This window comes from Pseudomassariella vexata, assembly GCF_002105095.1.
Source record: "Pseudomassariella vexata strain CBS 129021 chromosome Unknown BCR38scaffold_3, whole genome shotgun sequence".
In the NCBI taxonomy this organism is placed as follows: Eukaryota; Fungi; Ascomycota; class Sordariomycetes; order Amphisphaeriales; family Pseudomassariaceae; genus Pseudomassariella; species Pseudomassariella vexata.
This window is the reverse complement of record NW_024467958.1, coordinates 1,673,073-1,694,230: the sequence shown is the minus strand read 5'-3', so window position 1 is coordinate 1,694,230 and position 21,158 is coordinate 1,673,073. Positions and strand designations below refer to the sequence as shown.

Sequence of the window (21,158 nt, the reverse complement as noted above, 5' to 3'; positions counted from 1 at the left end):
ACTTGGATTAACTAATTCGATATCATCACTCGCCAGGCGATATGCATAGACTCAAATCATGACAATTCTTTCTTCAACTCGCACGGCAGCCAATTGGTCTCAACTGTATCAATTATAATTTGGAGTTGCAGGAAGTTTTGACATGGCCGTGGCCGAGCATAATCTTGGCGACTCTCACGTACACACTTCTGGACAGCAATGCTGCAAGTGTCATCAATGTCATCATTGGTGCAGGGAGATCCTCTCTGTTTCTGAACAAATCGGACGTCGTGGACTGGGGAAACCTACGAAAAACGCAAGTTAGGCCGTCAATACTTAGATTGATAACGTCTCATGAGATTCGGCTCCCTCCCGACTTCACAAAGTATAGGGAGAAAAATAAGTTGAACCTCCTAAGTTGGGCGACATTTGATCAACAACTAAGTCGCATACATTGCAGGCAAAGTTCACTTTCTACAATGGCGGTGCTGAGAGAATAGCGGCAGGTCGAATATTTTAGCTTTGCCAACTATGAGTCTCTCAGAACATCAGGCCTCCCCAGGTTGTTCCAGATGTCCAGCCCTACACAGGTCAACGCCGCATCCGTCCTAAACAGGCTTTTCTTGCGCTTTCCTCGGACTCGCTGCAAACGTGGAATCGACAATTTAGGCCCGTGGATTTGGGTGAGCATCGCGGTGGGGTGAGGTAGGGAGCTGAAAAGTGGACAGTCTCCCGAGTCCCAGCTTTCCCATCGGCATTGGCATCCAGGGTCAAGGAGACCCTCCCTAAGTAGATCTGTTAAGGGCGCCCGCAAGCAAGCACGCGATGCACTAATATCAGTGACCAGCAGAAGAGATATGACCCACGGATGCCTGGGGTGCCTTTGCTCAGCCTGGTACCACGCAGCGCGGAGCAGCAGATGCACTGCCCATTTTTCTTTCGTGTCGTCGGTCTGGTCACAGTTGTGCTTTCATAGACAATCCTTTCAACTCTTAAAACCCATTCCACTGCCTCATCGAGTCTCTCGACAGTACCCTCACTTTTTCTGCCTGGGCTTTTCCGTTGTCTGTTTTCTTATTTACGGCAGTCGATACTCCCAAGAGGACCAGACCGCTCTCTAGAAAGCCGCCAAGAGCATCTTCTGCACTCAGCAACAGCGACGGCGTAGAATACGGACCCCCCGACTTGACCTTTCTCGTCATTTGCCGCTCGTTTAGACCAACAACCAAAAGCTGGGCTGATCAGTCGAAGATCCTCTGACGGGTCTCAAGGCGCTTTGTGAGACTCGCAACAACAGCCCCCAAACCCCCGGTGCGATCCTACTGCACTCCCTGCCCAAATTCTTTCAGTCCAACAATCGAAAGGCCCCAGCACCCTCGCCACTGATCAAACCAGTCAGCCTGTCGACTTGTTTCAGCCTACCCAACACGGCTTCAGCGTGCATGCTGTGAGAAGGGAACAAACAAACAACTGTCTTCTCATTCATTCATATCTTTTACCTCATCGTCGACCGTAACACCAGAAAACAAAAGAAGGCGGCTTTGAGGGCTCAAAACAGACTTTTGACCAGCAGCAAACCATTCGTTTCTCCGTCCTTCTTTGAGCACCGGTCGCACCTTGTCGCTTTTACGTGAGACAGCCATACCACCACACCACGCAAACCACACACCACACACCACAGCTAGGCCAAGCCATTTGCCGAACCCGTCCGTCCCCCAATCCACCCCGAATTACAAAACATCCCGCCTTTGAGTGCGCTTTCGACTCCTCATCTACGAGGAGTCGCTTCCCAACCGCCCGTCCTGGCTTTCAGACAAGATTCGCGCCGGTCCCTCCTTGCAGGAGATCCAGGCTTTGTAGACCAGCAATCGACTTACGCTCAGTATCCCCAATATTCAGCGCAACCGAATTATCCTCCCGAACCCGTCCAATCTCAGCAGCAGTACCACGACGCATTCCCTCCGATGGCTGCACAGAGCAAAAGCAGCCGAGCGAGCAGCTTGGCCAAGAGCACTGCTGAGCTCTTCCAGAAGAAATGGCCACGCGCCTTCTTCATTGTCGCAGCCATCCAGGCCGTTGTGTGCATCGCGTTTGAGGGTTACGTCTTCGCCAAGTTCACCGACAGTCTGGATGACGAAAAATTGAAAACGGCACCGTATATAGACGACACCGATGTCCTATCTCAGTTGAAGACCATCCCGACCTTCCTCAGCCTGTTCATTTTTGGCTTCGTCTATGAACTGATTCTCGTGTGGGATGCATTGCGAATGAAGAATACGATCCAGGTTATTGGCCTGTGCATCGCCAATCTCGCTTTGCTCGTCTACACGGCCATTCAAATTGATCAAATCCACGAAGCCATCACCATTCTCTCCGACAGAGCCCTTGTCCTCGACACCGACATTTGGTATGAAGTTAAGCCGCTGCTCATCACCATTCCCTGCGTTCTTGGTGTTTGCACTCTAGGCCTGGGGTTGCTCTCCTGGAAACTCTACCAGGAATTCGCCTGGGATATCCTGAAACACATTGGAGCCGATTACCGCATGAAGAAGCGATTCTTGCATTATCAGGTATATTGTCTTTGTTATCTTCCACGTCCAGCTCGCAAATAATTGACTTGGCCTCAGATCTATATCGCCCTTCTGAAATTCGACTTCTTCTTCTTCATCGGTTTCACGGTCCAATTCCTAGTGGTGGTTGGCGGCAAGACCGATGGCGAATTCACCGCGACCTGCATAGCCGTCCCCATCACAATTGGTATCCTCCTGGCCGCGGCGTTCTTTACTCGACGGGAATGGAAATGGGGCATGGTCTTCATCATCTTCCTGTACATGGGCGGTCTTGCCTACTTCATCTTCAAGCTGTCGCGTATCTACGACATAGGACACAGGGAAGACTACAAGCCGGTCAAGAAGTCGCTGACTACTTTCGCCGTCCTCACCATCATTCTCATTGTCATGACCATCGTCAACGCGATGGTTTGTATATTGAACTTCGGAGCGGGCCTGAAACAACACTTGCTTACTTCGCGACACGAGGTTGACAAGGATCAAATTAGTTACTCGATGAACGATGTCAAGCAGCCGCAATTACCGAGCAGGATGACCATCGACTAAACGCGAAAGGAGCGCGAACCGAACTTATAGATGTACAAAACGGCATGATTGCACGACTTTCTTTTGCATTTTCTCTGATATCCGGTCATCATGGCTTTCTCCTGGGAGAAAGCGGGTGGGCATGCGAATTGCCATACCCGTTGGCCAACATGGTGCGACGCGGAGATCCTCCAACGAAGGAAAGGACCTCCATCATTTTCGAGGCGTTCAGCGTCTAGACTCGAGTCAATATTCGCTCGAGCCGGAGTTCTAGGACACTGTGGCTATTTTATTTTCCCTATATGCCGTTGAAATTGATCTGGATAGGAAATCCGGAAAAGGTTTTTCTGGGAGTTCCTTAGTAGTTTCATGATGTCGAAGTTTTACATCACACCTGCAACGCGTGCACTTGGTTCTGCACCGGCAGTGTGGGAATTACTAGGACAGGATTCTAACCAACCGGAAAGTAATTAGATACCAAAAATGCAGCGAGCTATAATTCTCCAAAACTGTCTTTACATGGCCTCTAAGATGTCTTCTGTGTTAATATTTCAACCACCAATGGTCTCAACTGCAGTCGCCGCCTGTAGCAAGGTAATCGCTCCCCTATGCGATCTTCGCCTCGCTTCTATGCCTTGCTTGCCCACAGCCATCCGGCTGTTATGGAGATTTGAGGCTATGCCTATGTCGCATATTCCGATTATTAAATCATAGTAAAGTGTGATCATTAACTATTTGGTGTAGGGAAACCGGAATGCTGATATTGCCACTACTCAGCTACTCTCTGATAACCCTATTCCTCCCAAATGCTAGCCTGTTGTCAGTTTGCGGATAGGATAGCTCTGGATACAGCTTTCCACGACAACGAATCTCTTATACTATGTGTAACTTAATACATCTCTCTAATGTTAGGTAACCTTGGTGCGCTTTGCTAAGTTCGGCCTTCGCACTCAATAACTTCTGATAGTAATCTTTGCTTTCAAAACTTCACAGTTCGCAACCACCAGAGAGTATAATACTATCCTTGGTATTAGTCTTTTCTAGTACTTATTAAATACTAGATGGTCAATCTCATCCTATCCTCAACATTCACCATCCAACTGTGGCTTAAGAGATTTCAGTCGTTCAGAACGAAATGGCTGTCAGAGGGTGCTCACTTCTGACAAGCTGTCACGAAACCACCATCTTAATGGGAGATTTCTCAGTCGCATCATGGCATTATTTCATCCATAGCCAAATCAAGGCATGTTGTGCCTATCAAATCGTAATGGCCCATGCCGTGGTATAACAATTCATCCATACTCCGTCCATCAAGTAAATAGCAAAGCAAAATCAAACACCTATGCTTTGCCATCTAGCAAACAAACGCCATGCTATGCAGTTCAAGCTCAATATCATGCCAACTTCCCATCATTTCCCTCCCCGACCGATCTTTCCGCTGATTTCTCCATACCAGACAAATACTTAGAGAACTTTTGTGATACTCTCCAAGCTGATGGTGCTGTTCTGGTTCTCATTGCGCTGGACCCGGTAGAATGTGTCGCAGAAATCCGAGCATCTCATATGCCGCAAGAACTCTTCGTCATGAGTGATGACAATGAGCTGGAAGTTGGACTGGGCCTGTCTATTCTTGATGATGGTGTGCAGACTCTCGGCGAGCGCCTTGATGTTGTCTCTGTCAAGGTTCGTCGTTGGTTCGTCAAGCGCGATGAGACCACAGTTGGTGCCAAACGACTCGGCAAGCGCTAAACGGATGATGATGGATGCAAGAACCCTCTGACCAGCTGAACAGCGACCGCGCATATCCATCTCGGTGTCTTGCTTCACCATACACACACGGTAGTTGTACGAACGGCGTACAGCGCTGGTCGAGTTGGCCGCTTCATTGTCAGCCCGAATCAGGATTGTATCAATGTCAGTGCCCTGGTAGGTTTGCGTCCAAAGGTCGCCGGCGATCCTGTTCACCTCTTCCATCTTGAGGGAGTGGTACTGCATTATAGCATTGTCGAGCGCTGAGCCATAACGACCCAGATCCTCGATGGCAGCCTTCGTCGTCTCCACATTGATGTGCGCCTTTCGGTAATTGCGAGCGGCGTCTTGGTAGTCAGTCTTCCACTCCTCGAGCAGGTGCAACAACTCCTCATCTTTCGTCTTCATGGCGCCCATCCAAGCGCCTCGTTCGGCGTTGAGCCTGTCGCGCAAGGTCTCGAAATGTTGAGCTTCGGCGTAATGACGTTCATAGTCTTCGTTCGCATTACGCGACTCCAATACCTCAATGTCCTTTTCGAACTGAGCGACGAGGCGAAGGTTCTTCCGGTAGTTGAGGTTGTCTTGAATATTCTTTTTCTTCCGGCTACTGTTGCTGATATCCTCCCGGAGTTTGTTGGTCCGCGCAGTCAGCTCACTCATGTCCGTCTCAATACGGCTAATGGTGTTGTTGAGGGCTTTGATGGCTCGCTCGTTGGCAGCTAGATTCGAGGATCCTCCGCGGTCAAGATAGTCGCGAATGTCGGCTTCAACCATCTTGAGTTCATTGACGGAGGCGGCTAGTTCGTCACGTTCATCCGCTACCCTCTTCTCCTTTGCACGGCCTCTCTGGAGGGTGTCGTCCCGAATTGCTCGTGCCTTGGCAATATCAGGTTCGACGGATTCTAACAACTTGTCGGCTTGAGAAATGATATCTCTCTGTTGGCTCATGTCATCTCTGTGTGCTTGAATCTGCTTCTGGAAATCTTTCTTCCGCTGAAGCTCCCTGGCAGCGTGGCTGACCTTATTGTGCATCTGGCTTTTCTCCAATTCCAAAGAGTTTACGAGGTCTCTCAATCGCTGCTTGTCCGCCTGCAACTTGTTGATCCGGTTCTTTATGTACTTCATCTGCTCAGTGCAGTTCATCTGCAACTCCTTTATCTCGTCGGCGCTGCGGAGCTCTCCATAGGCCGACTGCTGAGAAGTAATCCGATCCACTTGAGTCTGTGCTTCCTCGATCTCGCGGTGAAGTTGTGAGATTGAAGTGATCGTCTTCGTCATGGACTCTAGATCTTGTCGGTCTTCCTTCTTTTGGTTGACCAGCTGGTCCAACTCCTCCAGCATTCGCGTAACTTGGTCCTCTTTCTCGTTCAGCATCTGCACTTCCTTGTCAAGCCCAGGCTTCTCCGAAGATAGTCTTAAGCATGTGTCAAATTGGGGCCTGACGGCACGCAGCTGTCCGAGTTGCTCCTCGCAGACTGCTAGGTCTTCACGAGTTTTTTCCTTCTGCTCGCCGCTCAAGGCATCCTGGATCTTCTTTGCGATCCTCGACCTCTCGTGGAGATCGCCAAAGACGCGATCGCAAAGCTGGCACTTGTTGTATTTGTTGAGGGTCTTCTGACACTTTTTGTAGTAGTCATCCATCTCGTCAAAAAGATTGATGTCCTTTTCAAAGATGAGAATCTCTTCTTCCAGCTTCTCAATTTCCATGTTGAGATCCTCTATGATAGGCTGTTTCTCTGGATTGATTTCCCTGAGTGCGTTCCGAACAGCCGACCTGCATCTTTCGAGCTCCTCATCTCCCCGTCGAAGCTTCTCGCGAGTGCTGGTCAAGGAGAATTGAACCTGTCTCAGTGTCTGAACGGCGTCTTCTCGTTTCCGCGTTGCCTCTTCAAGAGTCCTGGTTCGGACTTGAAGTGCAGTTTGGAATTCTCGTTCGACGTTAGCAGGTGTCCAATCGCCGATCATGGATGCCAATTTATCTGTCCATGTACTGGTCCGTGTGGCAAGCTCTTGCTTCTTACGAGACAGCTCCGACTTTCGGTAATCTAGTTGTGCCCGATCATGGGCGAGTCGCGTGCACTCCATAAGCTCTTCGCCGAGTCTGTCATGCTCGGCCTCGACTTTCACAAGCTCATTGCTCTCTTGCCGCATCTTAGCGTCCAAGTCAGCAGTCTGTAAGTCCTCGGTGGCTTTCCAGAATCGCTTGTCAAGATCCTCCAACGCAGCATCCAACAGGACCTTGGCGCCCTCGTCGATATCCAAGGAGTTGAGCTCATTTTGGACTGAGTTAATCCTCTTCTCAAGCGCACCCACCCTCTGCTTTGCCAAGTATCGATCCTGGGTTTGAGAAGCCTTCTTGCCTTCGAGTTCGGTTATGACCGCAGCTTTCTTGTCGACCTCCTCAGCGTTCTCCTTCTGCAGATGGTCTAGGTCGCGCTTCTTGTCGTTGAGTAGTTTCTGGATTCGGTCATTGAACTGCTTGACATGTCTATCGTCTAACTGACCATCAAATCCGCGAATACCATGGGTCTGAGCCGCCTGCTGAATCAATTCGACCCGAGAGGCCAGTTGCCGCTCGTATTTTTCCTTGTCGGATCGGTGCTTGCCTTGCTCTGCCAACTGGTGTGCGTGGTCCGTCCGATTTTTTTGTAGTTCTCGTTGATGCTCGCCATACTGCACTTTGTTCTCCTCAAGGTCCGTCTCGTACCGGCCGACACTGTCCTCATACTTTGCCAATGTATCTTCCAGCCACTCATCCGACTCATCCAATTCATCGATGTTGGCCTTGAGTTCCTCAATAGCATCTTGCCGATACTTGAGTTCACCGGTTTTCATCCTCAGCTCGTTGACAATACCAAGGAAATTATTGGCTTGCTCGTGCTTTTCTCTGGCACTTTGCGCAGCCGCGTTCATTTGCTCTTTGGCTTCATCGCACTGGATCCGCAGCTTCTCAATCTCGTCTTGCAACACTATAGAACGTTTTTCGGTACGATCCGCCTTCTCTTTATTCGTTTTCTCGGTCGACTCCTCTATCCTGTAGGTTTGGAGCTTTTCTCCGAGTTTCCGGCGGAGGACTTTGAGGTTGTCGATGGCCTTGGTGTACTTCTGGGCCTCGAAGATCTCATCGAATTTCTTCTTGAGGGCGGTCGGTTCGCTCATAGGCCAGAGAGATTCGTCTTGGTGGCAGAAGATAACAGTCTCCAAGATTGCTGGGGCAACACCGAGATAGTCGGGAACGCTCTTGTCAAGCTCGGCGACCTTCGATGACTGCGTGTTCTTCTCGCCATGTCGCATGACCATCAAAGAGCCCTCGAGGGTCTTCATAGAACGCTGGGTCCGCTTGATGGTGAGCTGCAGGTTGCGCGCAACGACATAGCTGGTTTCGGGTGGCGTCGAGAATTTAAGCTTGACTTGTGCCAGTACCTCGCGTTCGCCACATAGTTTCGGATCGTGGATGAATGCACCGCCCTTACTGTTGGGTGGTTGCTCACCTGTCGTCGCATACTTCAGGCACTCAATGATTGTGGTTTTACCAGATCCATTGTAGCCGACGATCAAGGTGAGTGGGCTGTTGAACTGGATGGTTTCCCGGCCTAAAGGACTGAATGACCGGACGCCCGATATCGAGAGCTTGTCGATCTTCGACATGGTCCGGTGGGTGGTTCGTGTACTAAAGGATACGGACAAGATTAAGATAGGTAGAAAGGGGTACGACGGAATGGTGTTTGGAATGCATTCATCTCAAAGCAATGCAATGCAAAGTATCTCTCGATTCCTCTCTCCTGTTGCTGTTTGGATTCCCTTTGTCTGTAAGGCCTGATGGGTGTGAGATGAGGTACAAACGCGCTTCGAAGCTTTTTTGCTAGGGAGACGCGCTGGGCCCCAGGCAGCAACGTCCTAGGATGGACCCCGCGTTGAGCTGGGGCAGGGATTGTCAAACTGGTGACAGAGCTTCGGGTGGAAGGTGTCACCCACTCTCGGGATACAAAATACCTTGGGGCGACAGGGCGTGGATAACAGATTCAGCAAGCTGCAAGTTGAAACATAAGCTGGGCTTCCAGACGCTCAATATGGTAACTGAATATGTATACTGCAGTATGATCAACTTGTTCTGACCTCGTGGCTGCAACAGCGTAAACTTCGGTTGGCGTATGTGTTTCTAAAAGTCATGGGCACGCTACAGGGTAGCTTCATGACTCCAATAGTTCAGTTGATGCGTTAGGCAATCTGATGAGGCAATTTGATGATGCAGTAAGCACACTGCCGTGAAGGGCCAATTGTGATAATCACTTGACATTTCCCTATACTTCTCGTTTGAATAGATCATTTTCATGCTTTTACCTTTTGGCAGTTCTGAATGCCTCGACTTGTTGGATACCGATAGTTGGCCAGCAACCAGTTTCATGGTCATAGTTAACCTTGAGGGAATGAGGGAACACAAGACTGACCGCTGAAGTGAACACAATGTTTTACCCTGTGAAATCCGGCTCCCTGAAATCTAGATGATGGGTACTTGTTTGACAGAGTATTACAAGTTACATCATCAAGTCAACTGTTGTACATAGCATCGGCTGTCCCAATACAGACAACACCAACACAGTTCGGCATCTACGTAGGTATTTTTGGGTGGTGGTAATAACACACACACAACTAACACTAGCAGTGACCCAAGGAAGAGGAAGCGTCCGCAAATACTTCAGTTGATCTTGCAGTTCACTGGTCTGACTCGTGAAGCTTTCGGACTCGACCACTCGGATATTGGAGCTCCTGTCCTCTACTGGTCCACTGAAGAATGCCCCGACCCCACCTTGCTAGGGTAGCTAACCTGCGCCAAACCGACCTGACCTGGTTAAAGTTCTCGGCCACCTGCGCCTTCAGTCCAAACCAGACTCGAGAGTCCCGAACGAGTCCTCTAGGGGCACGACAGAAGTCTCGCGTTATCGCATGCCCCCATAGACGCTTGGGAATAAATCCTCCACAAAGTCTTCCCTTAGATCTTCAATGTGACAAGTCGCCATTACCTTACTTGGTCCCACTCGACGCTACCAAATGAAGCTGATAGTGTCGTTTTAGTCCACTAAGGCCAGCAAGTGAACTGTGTCGTATGTAATTAATGCCTTAATGAGCTTTGCTATACATGGCACTCGCTGAGAAGCCGATCCCTGGTGTTATCGAGAAATCGGAATATCCACCACATTCCCATCCCTCCCACTTTCTCTTTCGCATCCTCCACCGTCCTTACCTTCAGGACCTGCGACCATTTCTTTACAGCCAGCCATTGCGCTAGCGACCGTACAGAGCCGGCTCGTCCGAACAACCTGCCGCAGACATGAGAACTGATAGTCTGCCCCTTACCTCAATCCCCTCGTCATCGGCAATTCCACTTCTCCATCGCAGCCCGCCCAAGTAGGAAGGTTTCAAGCCGCAGCTGTTACGAAATGGATCCTCCACCAAATTCTGCCAACATGTTCGGCTATGCGTCGGGCAGCATGAACCCAGTAAACATCTCCCACCGACACATGGTGCCAGCCCGACTCCCTGGCTAACAGCTTCAGAACCAAAATGACATGATGGCGCTCCTTGACAGCCCCATGTTCAGCAACTTTGAAGGAGTCCAAATGCTCGACGGCCTCCCCTCGTACGACACATCGGCCCAACAGCAGCATCACTATCCATCCATATCCGACACATCAAGTACCCAGAATATGGCTCATTCTGACCGATTTGGGTCCAACGCTGAGGATAGTCCAGTTGCGTCCACGAATACGACCTACAATACCCCTGTCGCGGCCACACAGCAGCCATCAAGCTTACCTGGAGGCAGCACCTTGACCGAGTTTACAAAGCGCAGAAATTGGCCAGCCAAGATTGTCGAGGAACTCAAGGACTTCTTGCAGATTCTAGACGCGCATGGACGGGTCAAATATGTGTCGCCAAGTGTCACAACCCTGACAGGATACTCGTCGGACGAGATCGTCGACGCCTTCCTTAAGGATCTTATTCATCCAGACGATGTAGGCACATTCACATCCGAGATGAATGAGTCGATAGCCACCGGTACCTCACTGCGCATGTTCTACCGACTGAAAAAGAAGGATGGTAGCTACGCCATCTTCGAATCGGTGGGCCATGCACATATTGCCTCTGCCAAATTCGCTCCCAATCCCGACAACAAGACGCCATTCTGCCAAGCTGTTTTCGTCATGTCGCGGCCATATCCCACGAGGAATGCTCAGCTTTTGGACTCTTTCCTGGAGCACAAGATAGAGAACGAAAGACTGCGACGACGGATCATGGAGTTGCGGCGTGAGGAGGAAGAGGAAGAGGAGGCGTCCCAGAAGAGCTGGCTTGAGAGTCAAGACGCGCCATCAGTGACACCTTCAGAAGGCATGGCATCTTCGGCGGGCACGGCTTTCTACAATCCCCAAAATGCGGATTCGCAAGCAATGCCACCTCCGGAGAGACCGTCATCATTAAACATGACGTTGACGAGAGAGAACCTGGAGGGTGCGACAGCTGGTGCGCGTCGCGACTCCATCCGCGATAAGATGGCGAGATACGAGGCCGCATCCCATACGGATACTATTGAGATGCTAACAGGGCTGAGATATGTCGAGGGAGAGCGTAGCCTTGGAATCACCACAGGGAATGCCAGTCCGACTTTGGTCAAAGGTGATGCTGGCATCGCGATTCCTATCGACCGGGATCCGCGGACCGGGGAGAAGAAGAAGAAGCTCAAAGTCGCCGAGGAGTATGTTTGTACAGACTGCGGTAAGTTATTTCATCTGGACCCCATGGAAATTGAATTGTTCTGATGAAAGATTAGGCACGCTTGACTCGCCCGAATGGCGCAAAGGACCGAGTGGGCCGAAGACACTTTGCAACGCCTGTGGGCTCAGGTGGGCCAAGAAGGAAAAGAAGAAGAACGCCGGTGGTGCAGCCTCCTCTGGCCACAGCCAGTCGATGAATATGGCTGAGCCTTGAAGTGCAGTCCAGCACGGCTGGAGACTATAGAAAATTGGGTTTGGCGCATGGCTTACAGACTTTATATCCAGGTGTTGCATCATTGGAGAAACGGTTCTCGGCATCGGTGTCCAGGGAAAATATAAGGGGAGGGTACTTTACTTATTTGATGGTTGTTTTTGATGCTTTACATACGTGTGTTGACGAGATACCTCTCTAGACGCCTTCCAGATTCGACTACAGCTTTGGCTGAAATTTGTCACTACAAAATCTCGTTTAGCATCATGGTCTCTCACTCTCATCAATTGCAACTTGACCCAATCTTACATCCGATATATGGTCTACGCTATCAGCGCCAGAGCTTTTATAATATGATTGCCCTCAGATCTTGCTCTTCAACCACGCCATGACACCGCCTCTGTCAGTTGCTCCCTCCCACCACGGCCAAACCAACGGCTTATCGACATCAAATTGACCAGTAAAACCAGGCTCCCTCTTCTCCAGAAAACTCCTCATCCCCTCCCTCGCATCCCGCCCTCGGAACAAATCAAACAGAATCTTACTCTCCAACTCGAAAGCCTCCTCGGGGTTCTTCGGGCCACGATATATCATATCCCGCATGACTGTTGTACTAACCCCGCTCGTCAACCTGCCCATCTCCTCTGCCACCTCCAACGCCCTCTCCACGACCTTCCCCGGCTCCACGACCTCAGCGAACAAATCCCGTACCGCGATATCAGTAGCTAGGTAGGCCCTCCCCGTGGAGACGAGCTCCAACGCCCGCCCGGTCCCCAAGATGCGCGGCAGGAAAAACGACGAGCAGGCTTCCATAGCGAGACCCCGGCGTGCGAAAACGAAGCCGATTTTCGCCGAGGACGAGGCGATGCGCAAGTTGCAGGGCAGCGTCATGGTTATACCTACCCCGACGGCGTGGCCGTTGAGGGCTGCGATGACGGGCTTGGTGCAGTGGTAGATGGCTAGGCTGACTTGGGCACCGCCGTCGCGGTGTGCGTTCCTCTGTTTCGCCAATTCGGCGGACGTGAGGTCGTTCTCTTCAGCATTGCCGCCTCCTTTGGTGGCAGAGGAGACAGAGGAGGCGAGGTCCATGCCCGGGCAGAAGACGCGGTTGCGCTCGTCGCCGCTGGTGAAAACAATGGCTTTGACTCTGGGGTCTTTGGAGAGAAGCCCGAAGGCTGTGACGAGTGACATGGCCATGGTGTCGGTGAAAGCATTGTTGTGGTCTGGGCGATTTAGGATTACGAGGATGGTTGGGGTTGGGATCGGAGAGGAAGCGGGATGGTGGAATAGTTTAAGTTGAGGGAGGGAAAGGTCGTTATAGGAGACGGGGTGTTGAGGAGAAGTTGTCATTTTACGATCACATGCAGGTAAACTAGGTGAGGTATGCTGATGGCTGATAAATGGGTTCGTGTGAACAGACAAAAACGATTAGCATCTATGTGATACATATAGGTTAACTCAGTCCATGTCAGGTTAGGTGAACTGTTGTCAGTGAGGGGAGGGGTTAAGAATTCGGGGTAGGTCAACTACGTGTGCCGAGGCTCATCGCAAATGATATCATTTATAAATGTGTCGTTTTCTACCATATTATTTCAGCGGCGGCAAACTTCTTGACTTTTTGTAGAATGCATCAATTTCAGTGGAGTTTTCAGGTCGATATTTTATGAAGACAAAACCAAGATGAACCAAGGGTCATAAATGAACCTTCTCTAGCACAATGGATTAATACTAACCACCGAGCCCTTAGATTTGTCTTGTCCAAGACTCTCTCGCCTGAATTTTTTCTGTATCAGTCAATGCATCAATTTTCGAACGACTATTTTACCTTTGTTCCTCATTCAAACCCGGTTGCTGTTCGGCCCACTTTGGAAGTTTTGTCCCAAATGTCTATGTCCGGCCTCAAGTCCTCGTCTACATGAACTTAGACGCCAAGCTGAGAAGGCCAGACGAAGATGACGAGCTTCCACCCTTGCTCTTCATGTACATTTTGAGTGCCATCTCTCCCGCCTGCAAAACGGCAGACTCCTTGCTTGATTCGCTCGAGACCTTGCCCTCAGAGGCCTTCGCGTCGAAGAGCTGTGGTGGTAACGTGATCAGTCGAGATGAGTTAGTGCTGCGGGGCATACACTGACCTTGCTAGCTTCACCCATGGCCAAGCCGATGAATGCACTCTGACTGTTGCCCTCCTGGATGACATCAGTAACTCGCACTTGGAACCCAGCCTATTTCAGTCTCGTACCTGAGAGTTCCCACTGCCTCCACCAGTGAACATCTTCAACGCCTGCATAGCGGCTGCCGATCCCATGGACTTGTCATCGGCCTCGTGGCCATCATCCTCGCCGCTGAAGTACTTCTTGTGCTGCTTGACGGCATCTAGGAAATGTCAATTGCTTTAAGCCCTTTCTCCACATGTTCTGGGATTTCAACCCACCCTCCTCATCAACGTCTTCGCTCGACAAGTTCTGCTTCTTCTGCCCCAGTGCACCAATCATAGTCGAGAAGAAGCTGCTGTCGCCAGAGCCACCAGCGGAGCGGGTGGCATGCTCAGCGGCTCCTTGCATATCATCGTCTGTGCCATAGCCGCCTGCGGGGTAGGCGCCACCCTGTGTCACTGTAGCTACTTGTTAGACAGAGTATACAAGGTCGTGTTCGAATCTGGCTGGTTCGGGGATATCGTACTGTTGCCGCCAAAGTCTGGTGTTCACTAAATGTTAGTTGAGACACTTCGAACTCGAAGGAGCTTCGTTTTGGCGGGGTTCAATGGCGGGGTAATTCACACACCCGGCTGTCTCTCTCCACTGCGCTCGCCATCGTTGTCATTGCCGTAGCCGGACATGGTTTGGGTTTATTGAAAGGTAGTCTGACGTTTTGTACTTTGCCGTATTGGTGTCTGGTTAACTTGACATGAGTGGAAGAAGGCGAGGAAATCTAATTGTAAGCTCGCAGGTAATGGGCTCATTATAGACTGACTGCTAAGTTAGGGTAGTTGAAACGCTACAGGCTATGACGTGTGCGGGGCTTCTGAAACTGAACTCAGGGATCTTGCATGACGGTGAATAGCTGAAAAGGGGGCCAAACTACGTGGCCGGCGGCACTTCGAGCAAACGCAGTGCATCAGACTTCACAGCTGCAGCTTCTCGCCAATAGAACTGCCTCAACAGGATTGTCTCCAACGGATCTCAGACTTGGTTGGCGGCAGTCAATGGAGCTGACCCCATCAGGGCCCAGATTGTTCATGGACTAGCTAGAAATGCTTCTGGGATTACCCCTCTACTATGTCAAAACATGATACCGGTGCTCGTGTTTCGGGTAGGCTTGCAAGCCTAGCAAAGTCGTGCATGAGGTACGTGACAGAAAACTTCGGGCACATGGAGACCCTAAGTTTAGCGCAAGCCTGCTATGTTATACCAGTACTTCGGCCTTTGTCTTGTCTCAACCGCTTATTTGTACCGCCATTGTTTAGTAGTTTTTTATATTTAACGACTGCTTGAGCCTGGCCCTCCCACAACAGCCAGTACCATAATTATGCACTTGTTGAGCAGTCCAGCCTTATATTACCCCCTAATTCCATTCCCACCTGGCGTCACTGCAAGCCCGTCCTCTTTAGATATGGTAGGCTGTAGTATGCAATTTTCTGTCACCACTAACCTAGACCACATGCAAAGCTGGTAAGCAAGGTGCCGGCCGTTCTATCAACACACTCGCGCTGCATCTCGCAGCTTATCATGAGTCAGTCGAGTGCCTCGTAGGATACCTGGGCCAACAAACGCCGAGTCGTCCCTCCAGCCTTTACCTACCACATTCGGATCCGGGAAGCGAATGAGGGGGCACCTCGGTGTGCTCTATCTACCAGCACATATTGTATAATTAATAAGGACAGTGATCAGGTAATCATATCCCAGATTCATTATAGGCTTGTTCCGTACTATCCGTTATCGACCCCGCTCGCATTTGTCGCATTCGCAGTCATATGTACTTTCCCAACCTAGAGATCAGCAAGAATAGTATATGTGGCTGCCGTATGTATGCGAGTTGATGGTGACTCAGAGAAAACCCCAGTGCGGCTTAAGAAGGAGGCAAGGGGACTACACATGGGGCGGTTAATGAGAAGCTGTATTTCCGCTGGCGCCAGCAAAGTAAATCCTGCGAGTTCCAAGGGAAAGTACATGAACCAGCACTTTCACATTACATGTACGGCTCAATTTGAAGCCTCTCTCAATTTGGTCTTACCTACCATTGATACTATCTAGCTACTTACCATGGAGGCCATGCAGTCGGCCCTTCGGGACGTGTTCCGGTCTGAACGTCTCGTCTACCGCAGCATCAAGACCGACAACACAGCCCATAACGACTTCATATTCAAGAACTTCTTCCAGAACCAAGTCAACTTCGGGCTGGCATCATTAATGATGTTGAAGCCCGCGTGCCGGAAGACATACAACGAAAGCATAGAAAACAGGCTGTCTGACCAACTGCTCGCCGTACTCATCTGTCTGTCCCCTGAAAAGGGCGCAGCAGCATCGGCCGACCAGGAATTCGAAGATAAAATTTCGACGACGGTAAAGCAGGAGGAGGACAGGACGCCCATGAATAAGGACGCAGAGGAACCCGAACCCATCCCTATAGGCATGATTCACCTATCCAAGCTGGGCTACAACATGGACTCAGCCACATCCTGGAGAAGAACCGAAATTGAAATTCAGATCTCCGATGAGTACCAGAACAAGGGGTACGGCCGGGGGGCCATTAATTTGGCGCTGGACTGGGCCTTCGCATGGGCTGGTATGCACGGGGTTTCCATCAGCACCATTTCGTTCAATGAGAGGGCGAGGGCGCTGTACGAGAGCATTGGGTTCAAGGTCGAGGGACGGGCGCGCGAGGTGTGCTATTTGAATAGGCAGTGGCATAATATGATCAATAGGGGGATGCTTGAGTCGGAGTGGGAGGCTTTAAGGGCGAAGAAGTAAATTGTGACTCGTTTTGGAGGAATGGCAATTGCGGGCTTCTGCAATATTATCAAATTGAAAGCAGTGTTTACTGGGAAAGACTTACGTGCACAAACTGTGTTCAGTTTTTGCAGACAATAGCACTGGGTATGAATAGAGCAGACACGCGTGCAGGACAACAGTTCTCGAAGAATATCACAGCTCCAAAATAAGTTAAATTTTATGCTCTATCCAGGAAATCAGAGATGACAAGCTTTGCCAACCAATCTCGTATTTCCTTAGAGAATGTTTCAAGAGGCTAGTCTGTAGCAGATAAGTAAAGATACACAGTTGTGAGTTAGTGCTGTGCTGCTATATACTAATATACTAACCCTTATAATTAGTATATATGCCGGATTAGGTCCGACGTCTCATTTGATATACCCCCACTCTAATGAAGCAATACTACTATAAATAGTCTCTCTGTACTTGAGAAAGGCAATATGTTGGTGCCTCATACCAAGGACAGTGAGTGCCTGCACTGCACTATGCCAGCGGTGTTTGCAGCACTACCATAGACAGACTTCTACCGTTTCTTAAATCATCACAGCAGACTTGGTACGGTCTCTATTCTCTATACTATTATTAATTCTAGATTTCACGACACCTTGGCATACTGGACTGTAATATAGACATTACTTGGTCAATTTACTTAAAATCGAATTTCAGTGATCACACATGAACACCCACAGCCGGCCATAAGTCATAATATTTCTGCGAGCACGGTTGATACCCAGTCTCCAGTTAAGATTTGTCTCTGAACAAAAAGGTTTGGGAATAGTAGACGAGAATAACGAAGCATAAGGTATGGCGTACGATAAGGCATATGAGAGATCAACCTTCAAGATGATATATGGTTGGTGGTCATCCGTGTAGACATCCGAAGTAAGCTTAATCTTTCCGTACTACTGAAGGGATCCATGGCATTTGATTTTCCATAACGAGCTGGATTTCGAGGTCGAGTGTGGAGAAATTTTCGATCATGTGCAGAAGCGAAGAAAGCGTGATCAACATAGAATTATTCCAGTACTAGGAAGACATGCCGCAGTAGCTGTGGCCTGATTAACAAACACAATGACTTCACCTAATACTGTATGACTTGTGTTCAGCAAGTAAAATAGATTTGTCCGAGGAGGGCACTGGAAGCCTCTGTGAAATATTCTCCAAGGGTGAGCAAGGTACTTAAATATGACTGGGATACGTGTAGCAACCCCCGTATATTGACGAACCCGGACGGGATGGACGATTATCTGTCCTCTTCCAAGCCAGACTGTCATATGTGACAGAAAAACTAAATATGAATAGCAACTGTTTTGCAAATAATTGCCTCCCAAACCTCCCCCGCAGCGCCGCTAATTCATCCAGAAAGGGTATCTCGAGCAGGGGGCAGAAATGAAACAGAAAGAATCAAGCGATTGAATTGTTGCAGAAAATGACGACAGTATACCTCCCTCTCCCGAGTATAATGTTATGGCGAATCTCCTCTATATAGACAACGCATATGAGCGTGACAGGTATTTTAGGTGTCGTGGTGTCTGTCCTTGGACCCAAAAAAGAAACAAAAATCAAACAGCAATGCTGACGTTCTTCCTCGTATCGGCTTCTTCCATGTGGAAACCGAATACGAGCTTGAACAGATCACGTAGGAAGTGGTACTGCCCAGACCGGTGTATCATCCAGCTCACGCTCTTGGACATCTCGCTGGCTGACACACGCTTCCCTCGCGTTGGTAGCGATGAGGCCTGCCGGAAGGAAGAATCGGCCAACACGAGGTTCTTGTAGCTTTGGAGCATAGTGGCGTGCGACGGTAAAGATCCGAACGACCCTGGTGGCAATGACCTCACGAATGCTTGCAGCGATGCGGCGCCACTATGCCCTGAGCCTCCTCCGCCTCCACCTCCGCTTGCGGTTGGATCGTTTCGTGCGAACCCGACATTCATCGCTGCCTTGAGAATAAGTGTTTTTATTCGTGTAATGTTAGGGTCTTCTGCCGAGGTTGCCGTGGTAGCAGTACTGGATGTTCGCTGACTGCTCTGAGAGTAGGTCGACATCTGGGATGCGCTGCTTGACCATCGACCGCCCCTGTTACTTTCGGTGCCCAACACCAAGATGTTTGGCACTTGCGGTGATTGACTCTCAGGCGAAATGGGCGTGTCCTCAAACTCGGTCACTGGAGTCTCGGGTACTGGAGGCGGTGCTCGTTTCTCCTTTGGGACACTCTTGAGACTCTCGCGCTTTGAACGGTTCGATGACCGGCTAGCTCTACCGTCCGAGTCAAAGTGCTGTTGTGCGAAGAAGCTTGTTTGGGTGGGCCTTGGAGTGTTTCTGTCTGGTCGAACCTGGGTCCATCCCTCCCTGAAGATGTCACAAAGTTCCCAACATGCTTGTACGGCCGATCCTAGCAACTCCTCGTCTGGAGCTTTTCCGTTCCGCATATTTTGCCTCAGACTAAAGAGCATCTCCGCCAAAAACCAACATGCCCGGAGGAGGGAATCGGTCTCCTCGCCGAGTTCACCGCGTTGTTTCATAAGTCGGTGGCATAACGTGATATAAAAGTCCAACGTCCTCTCCCGGAAAGCCTCGGGAAGGTTTCGATTATCTTGAGCGCTGTACAAGCTGCAACGGTAATTAGCGACTGTTGTATGTAGTAGTTGGGTCGCAACTTACTGATTGTTTAGCTCAAAACTAACTCGCAGCACCGAATCTGCAATTTCGTCTTGCCTCTGCCTCACGTCGAACAAGGACTGGCAGAAATCGCGGCAAAGGTCGAGGTTCATCCTAACATTGTAAGATTCATCATCCTCATCTCGGTTATCGTAGAGCTGTTGGCACAATTTCCAGCAGCACTTCCAGGCTTTTTCGTGCCCATCAGGGGTACCGGAGCTGTTGAATACCCGTTCTCGATGATGTGTGCTTAGGTTTGCCAGCGTGTTGCACAATGTCCAACATTCAGCAAGAGCTGTCTTGAGGGACCTGATCTCTATGTCCTCTTCACGGATCGGTGTGACGTAATCATCTTCGTCATCGGCTTCCGTCTGTTCAACATCTGTTTCGGGCTCTCTCGATTCCGGTATTACTAAAGGCAGGGTGAGTTAAGGGCTTCACAGGTGACCACAAGGCAATGAACTACATACGCTCGAGACTACTAGCGCTGCTGGAGCGTAACCTAGCGGATTCGCTAATCACCTCCTGCAAATTTTGCGCTCGAGGAGTAGCGTCTGCCATGCTAAACCTCGCCGGCTTGACATCGGTAGATATAGGTGGTGGTGTTGGCAAGCCAGGTGACCTTTGCTGTTTTCACGGTCAGGACAAGGATGACAAAGCTCTCAACTCATGACTAACAAATACCTTCAAAGCGTGTTCGCCGTGAGCGGGGACCTTAATCTCGTCTGGTTTAGGTGAAGTCCTTGGCGACGACATCAGGGGATTTGACTCAGCTGGCTGAATCGTTGAGTCGGATGAAGCCTTTAGTCACTGTCAGGGTTGCTTCCAGGTCATAGAGATGTATAAAACTACGTACCCAGCTTTGAAAGCTCTCAGGAGCATGTATCACAGAAACCGCCTCCTCACTAGCAGAATGTCGTACTTGGTCCGGTATGTTCGTGCGGAGCATCAGTAACTAGTTACTGTCAGAGGCATACTACATGGGTCAAACAATTCGTCACGAACCTGGGGCTCTTGCCCTCCACTTTGTTGCTGCAGCCGAGCATCATCCGAGGCCTCATCTTCGATTTCAGTCACTTCGGTGCCCACCGACGTGACGGGCGAGGGCCCAACAGTGTCACTAGGACTCATCAAGTGGTTATTCATAGACGATGATCGAGCAGCGGCGGCGGAGGAGGGCCGAAGGGTGTTGGACTCGAACGAGTTGGCCGACCTATGTAAATCAGCGGCTGAACTGGCCGAGTTGAAGCTCAAGCTCTACACAACATACTTTGGGCGGAACTGTTGATGAAGAGCCGGCGAGTCGGGGGATGACATGGCCATCTCTGTGTATGGCGAGAATGCGGATATAACACTTCCTGTTGATGACCTCAATGGGGCCTTGAGGGCCATGGCTATGCAATAATAAGCTGGTACGTAGTGTTCGAACTGCCGGTCGACCTTCTGGGTTGCTCAGAATCAAAGCCTAGCTATATCGCGTCTCCTGGTGCCACAAAGGTCTCAAAGCCCCATAGAGCGCGCTTATATCTAGGCTGGTGAATTTGGGTTCCGCTAGTAAAAGGTCTTTGCAGCTCGGGCAGGATTTGGTTCTTGCAGGCGGTCGGGTAGGAGTGGCCTGGCGCGCGTGACTTCTAGGGAAGCTTGCTCGAGGGACAAGAGGTGGGTGATATGATGCTTATAGCGACCACTTCCGCAATGCTCCAGG

The 21,158-nt window shown here is 50.1% G+C and overlaps 6 protein-coding genes across 6 annotated transcripts; 3 read left to right on the top strand and 3 right to left on the bottom strand.

The window, feature by feature from the left end:
• Nucleotides 1-1,943: 1,943 nt before the first annotated feature.
• On the top strand, nt 1,944-3,095 carry BCR38DRAFT_482117 (uncharacterized protein; the record flags this gene model as incomplete). The annotated part of the gene is made up of 2 exons (XM_040863460.1): nt 1,944-2,549; nt 2,607-3,095. The coding sequence occupies 2 exons, from the start codon at nt 1,944-1,946 to the stop codon at nt 3,093-3,095; spliced, it is 1,095 nt and encodes a 364-aa protein (XP_040718901.1).
• A 7,038-nt stretch (nt 3,096-10,133) lies between these two features.
• On the top strand, nt 10,134-11,987 carry BCR38DRAFT_135231 (uncharacterized protein). The gene is made up of 2 exons (XM_040853576.1): nt 10,134-11,594; nt 11,650-11,987. The coding sequence occupies exons 1-2, from the start codon at nt 10,391-10,393 to the stop codon at nt 11,805-11,807; spliced, it is 1,362 nt and encodes a 453-aa protein (XP_040718900.1). The 5' UTR covers nt 10,134-10,390; the 3' UTR covers nt 11,808-11,987.
• A 180-nt stretch (nt 11,988-12,167) lies between these two features.
• Nucleotides 12,168-13,154, bottom strand: BCR38DRAFT_336297 (enoyl-CoA hydratase/isomerase; the record flags this gene model as incomplete). The annotated part of the gene is made up of 1 exon (XM_040855446.1): nt 12,168-13,154. The coding sequence occupies one exon, from the start codon at nt 13,152-13,154 to the stop codon at nt 12,168-12,170; it is 987 nt and encodes a 328-aa protein (XP_040718899.1).
• A 191-nt stretch (nt 13,155-13,345) lies between these two features.
• On the bottom strand, nt 13,346-14,876 carry BCR38DRAFT_423874 (uncharacterized protein). The gene is made up of 7 exons (XM_040859610.1): nt 14,586-14,876; nt 14,484-14,498; nt 14,236-14,415; nt 14,044-14,177; nt 13,937-13,990; nt 13,630-13,880; nt 13,346-13,577 (listed from the first exon to the last, which is right to left on the bottom strand). Exons 1-6 carry the CDS (start codon nt 14,638-14,640, stop codon nt 13,716-13,718), a joined length of 603 nt encoding a protein of 200 aa, XP_040718898.1. The 5' UTR covers nt 14,641-14,876; the 3' UTR covers nt 13,346-13,577; nt 13,630-13,715.
• Nucleotides 14,877-16,063: 1,187 nt separating this feature from the next.
• Nucleotides 16,064-16,962, top strand: BCR38DRAFT_455537 (acyl-CoA N-acyltransferase; the record flags this gene model as incomplete). Its single annotated transcript, XM_040861805.1, has 2 exons — nt 16,064-16,767; nt 16,908-16,962. The coding sequence occupies 2 exons, from the start codon at nt 16,064-16,066 to the stop codon at nt 16,960-16,962; spliced, it is 759 nt and encodes a 252-aa protein (XP_040718897.1).
• Nucleotides 16,963-18,354: 1,392 nt separating this feature from the next.
• Nucleotides 18,355-20,845, bottom strand: BCR38DRAFT_455536 (uncharacterized protein; the record flags this gene model as incomplete). The annotated part of the gene is made up of 7 exons (XM_040861804.1): nt 18,355-19,405; nt 19,457-19,865; nt 19,924-20,080; nt 20,138-20,254; nt 20,310-20,408; nt 20,459-20,687; nt 20,724-20,845. The coding sequence occupies 7 exons, from the start codon at nt 20,843-20,845 to the stop codon at nt 18,355-18,357; spliced, it is 2,184 nt and encodes a 727-aa protein (XP_040718896.1).
• Nucleotides 20,846-21,158: the final 313 nt, after the last annotated feature.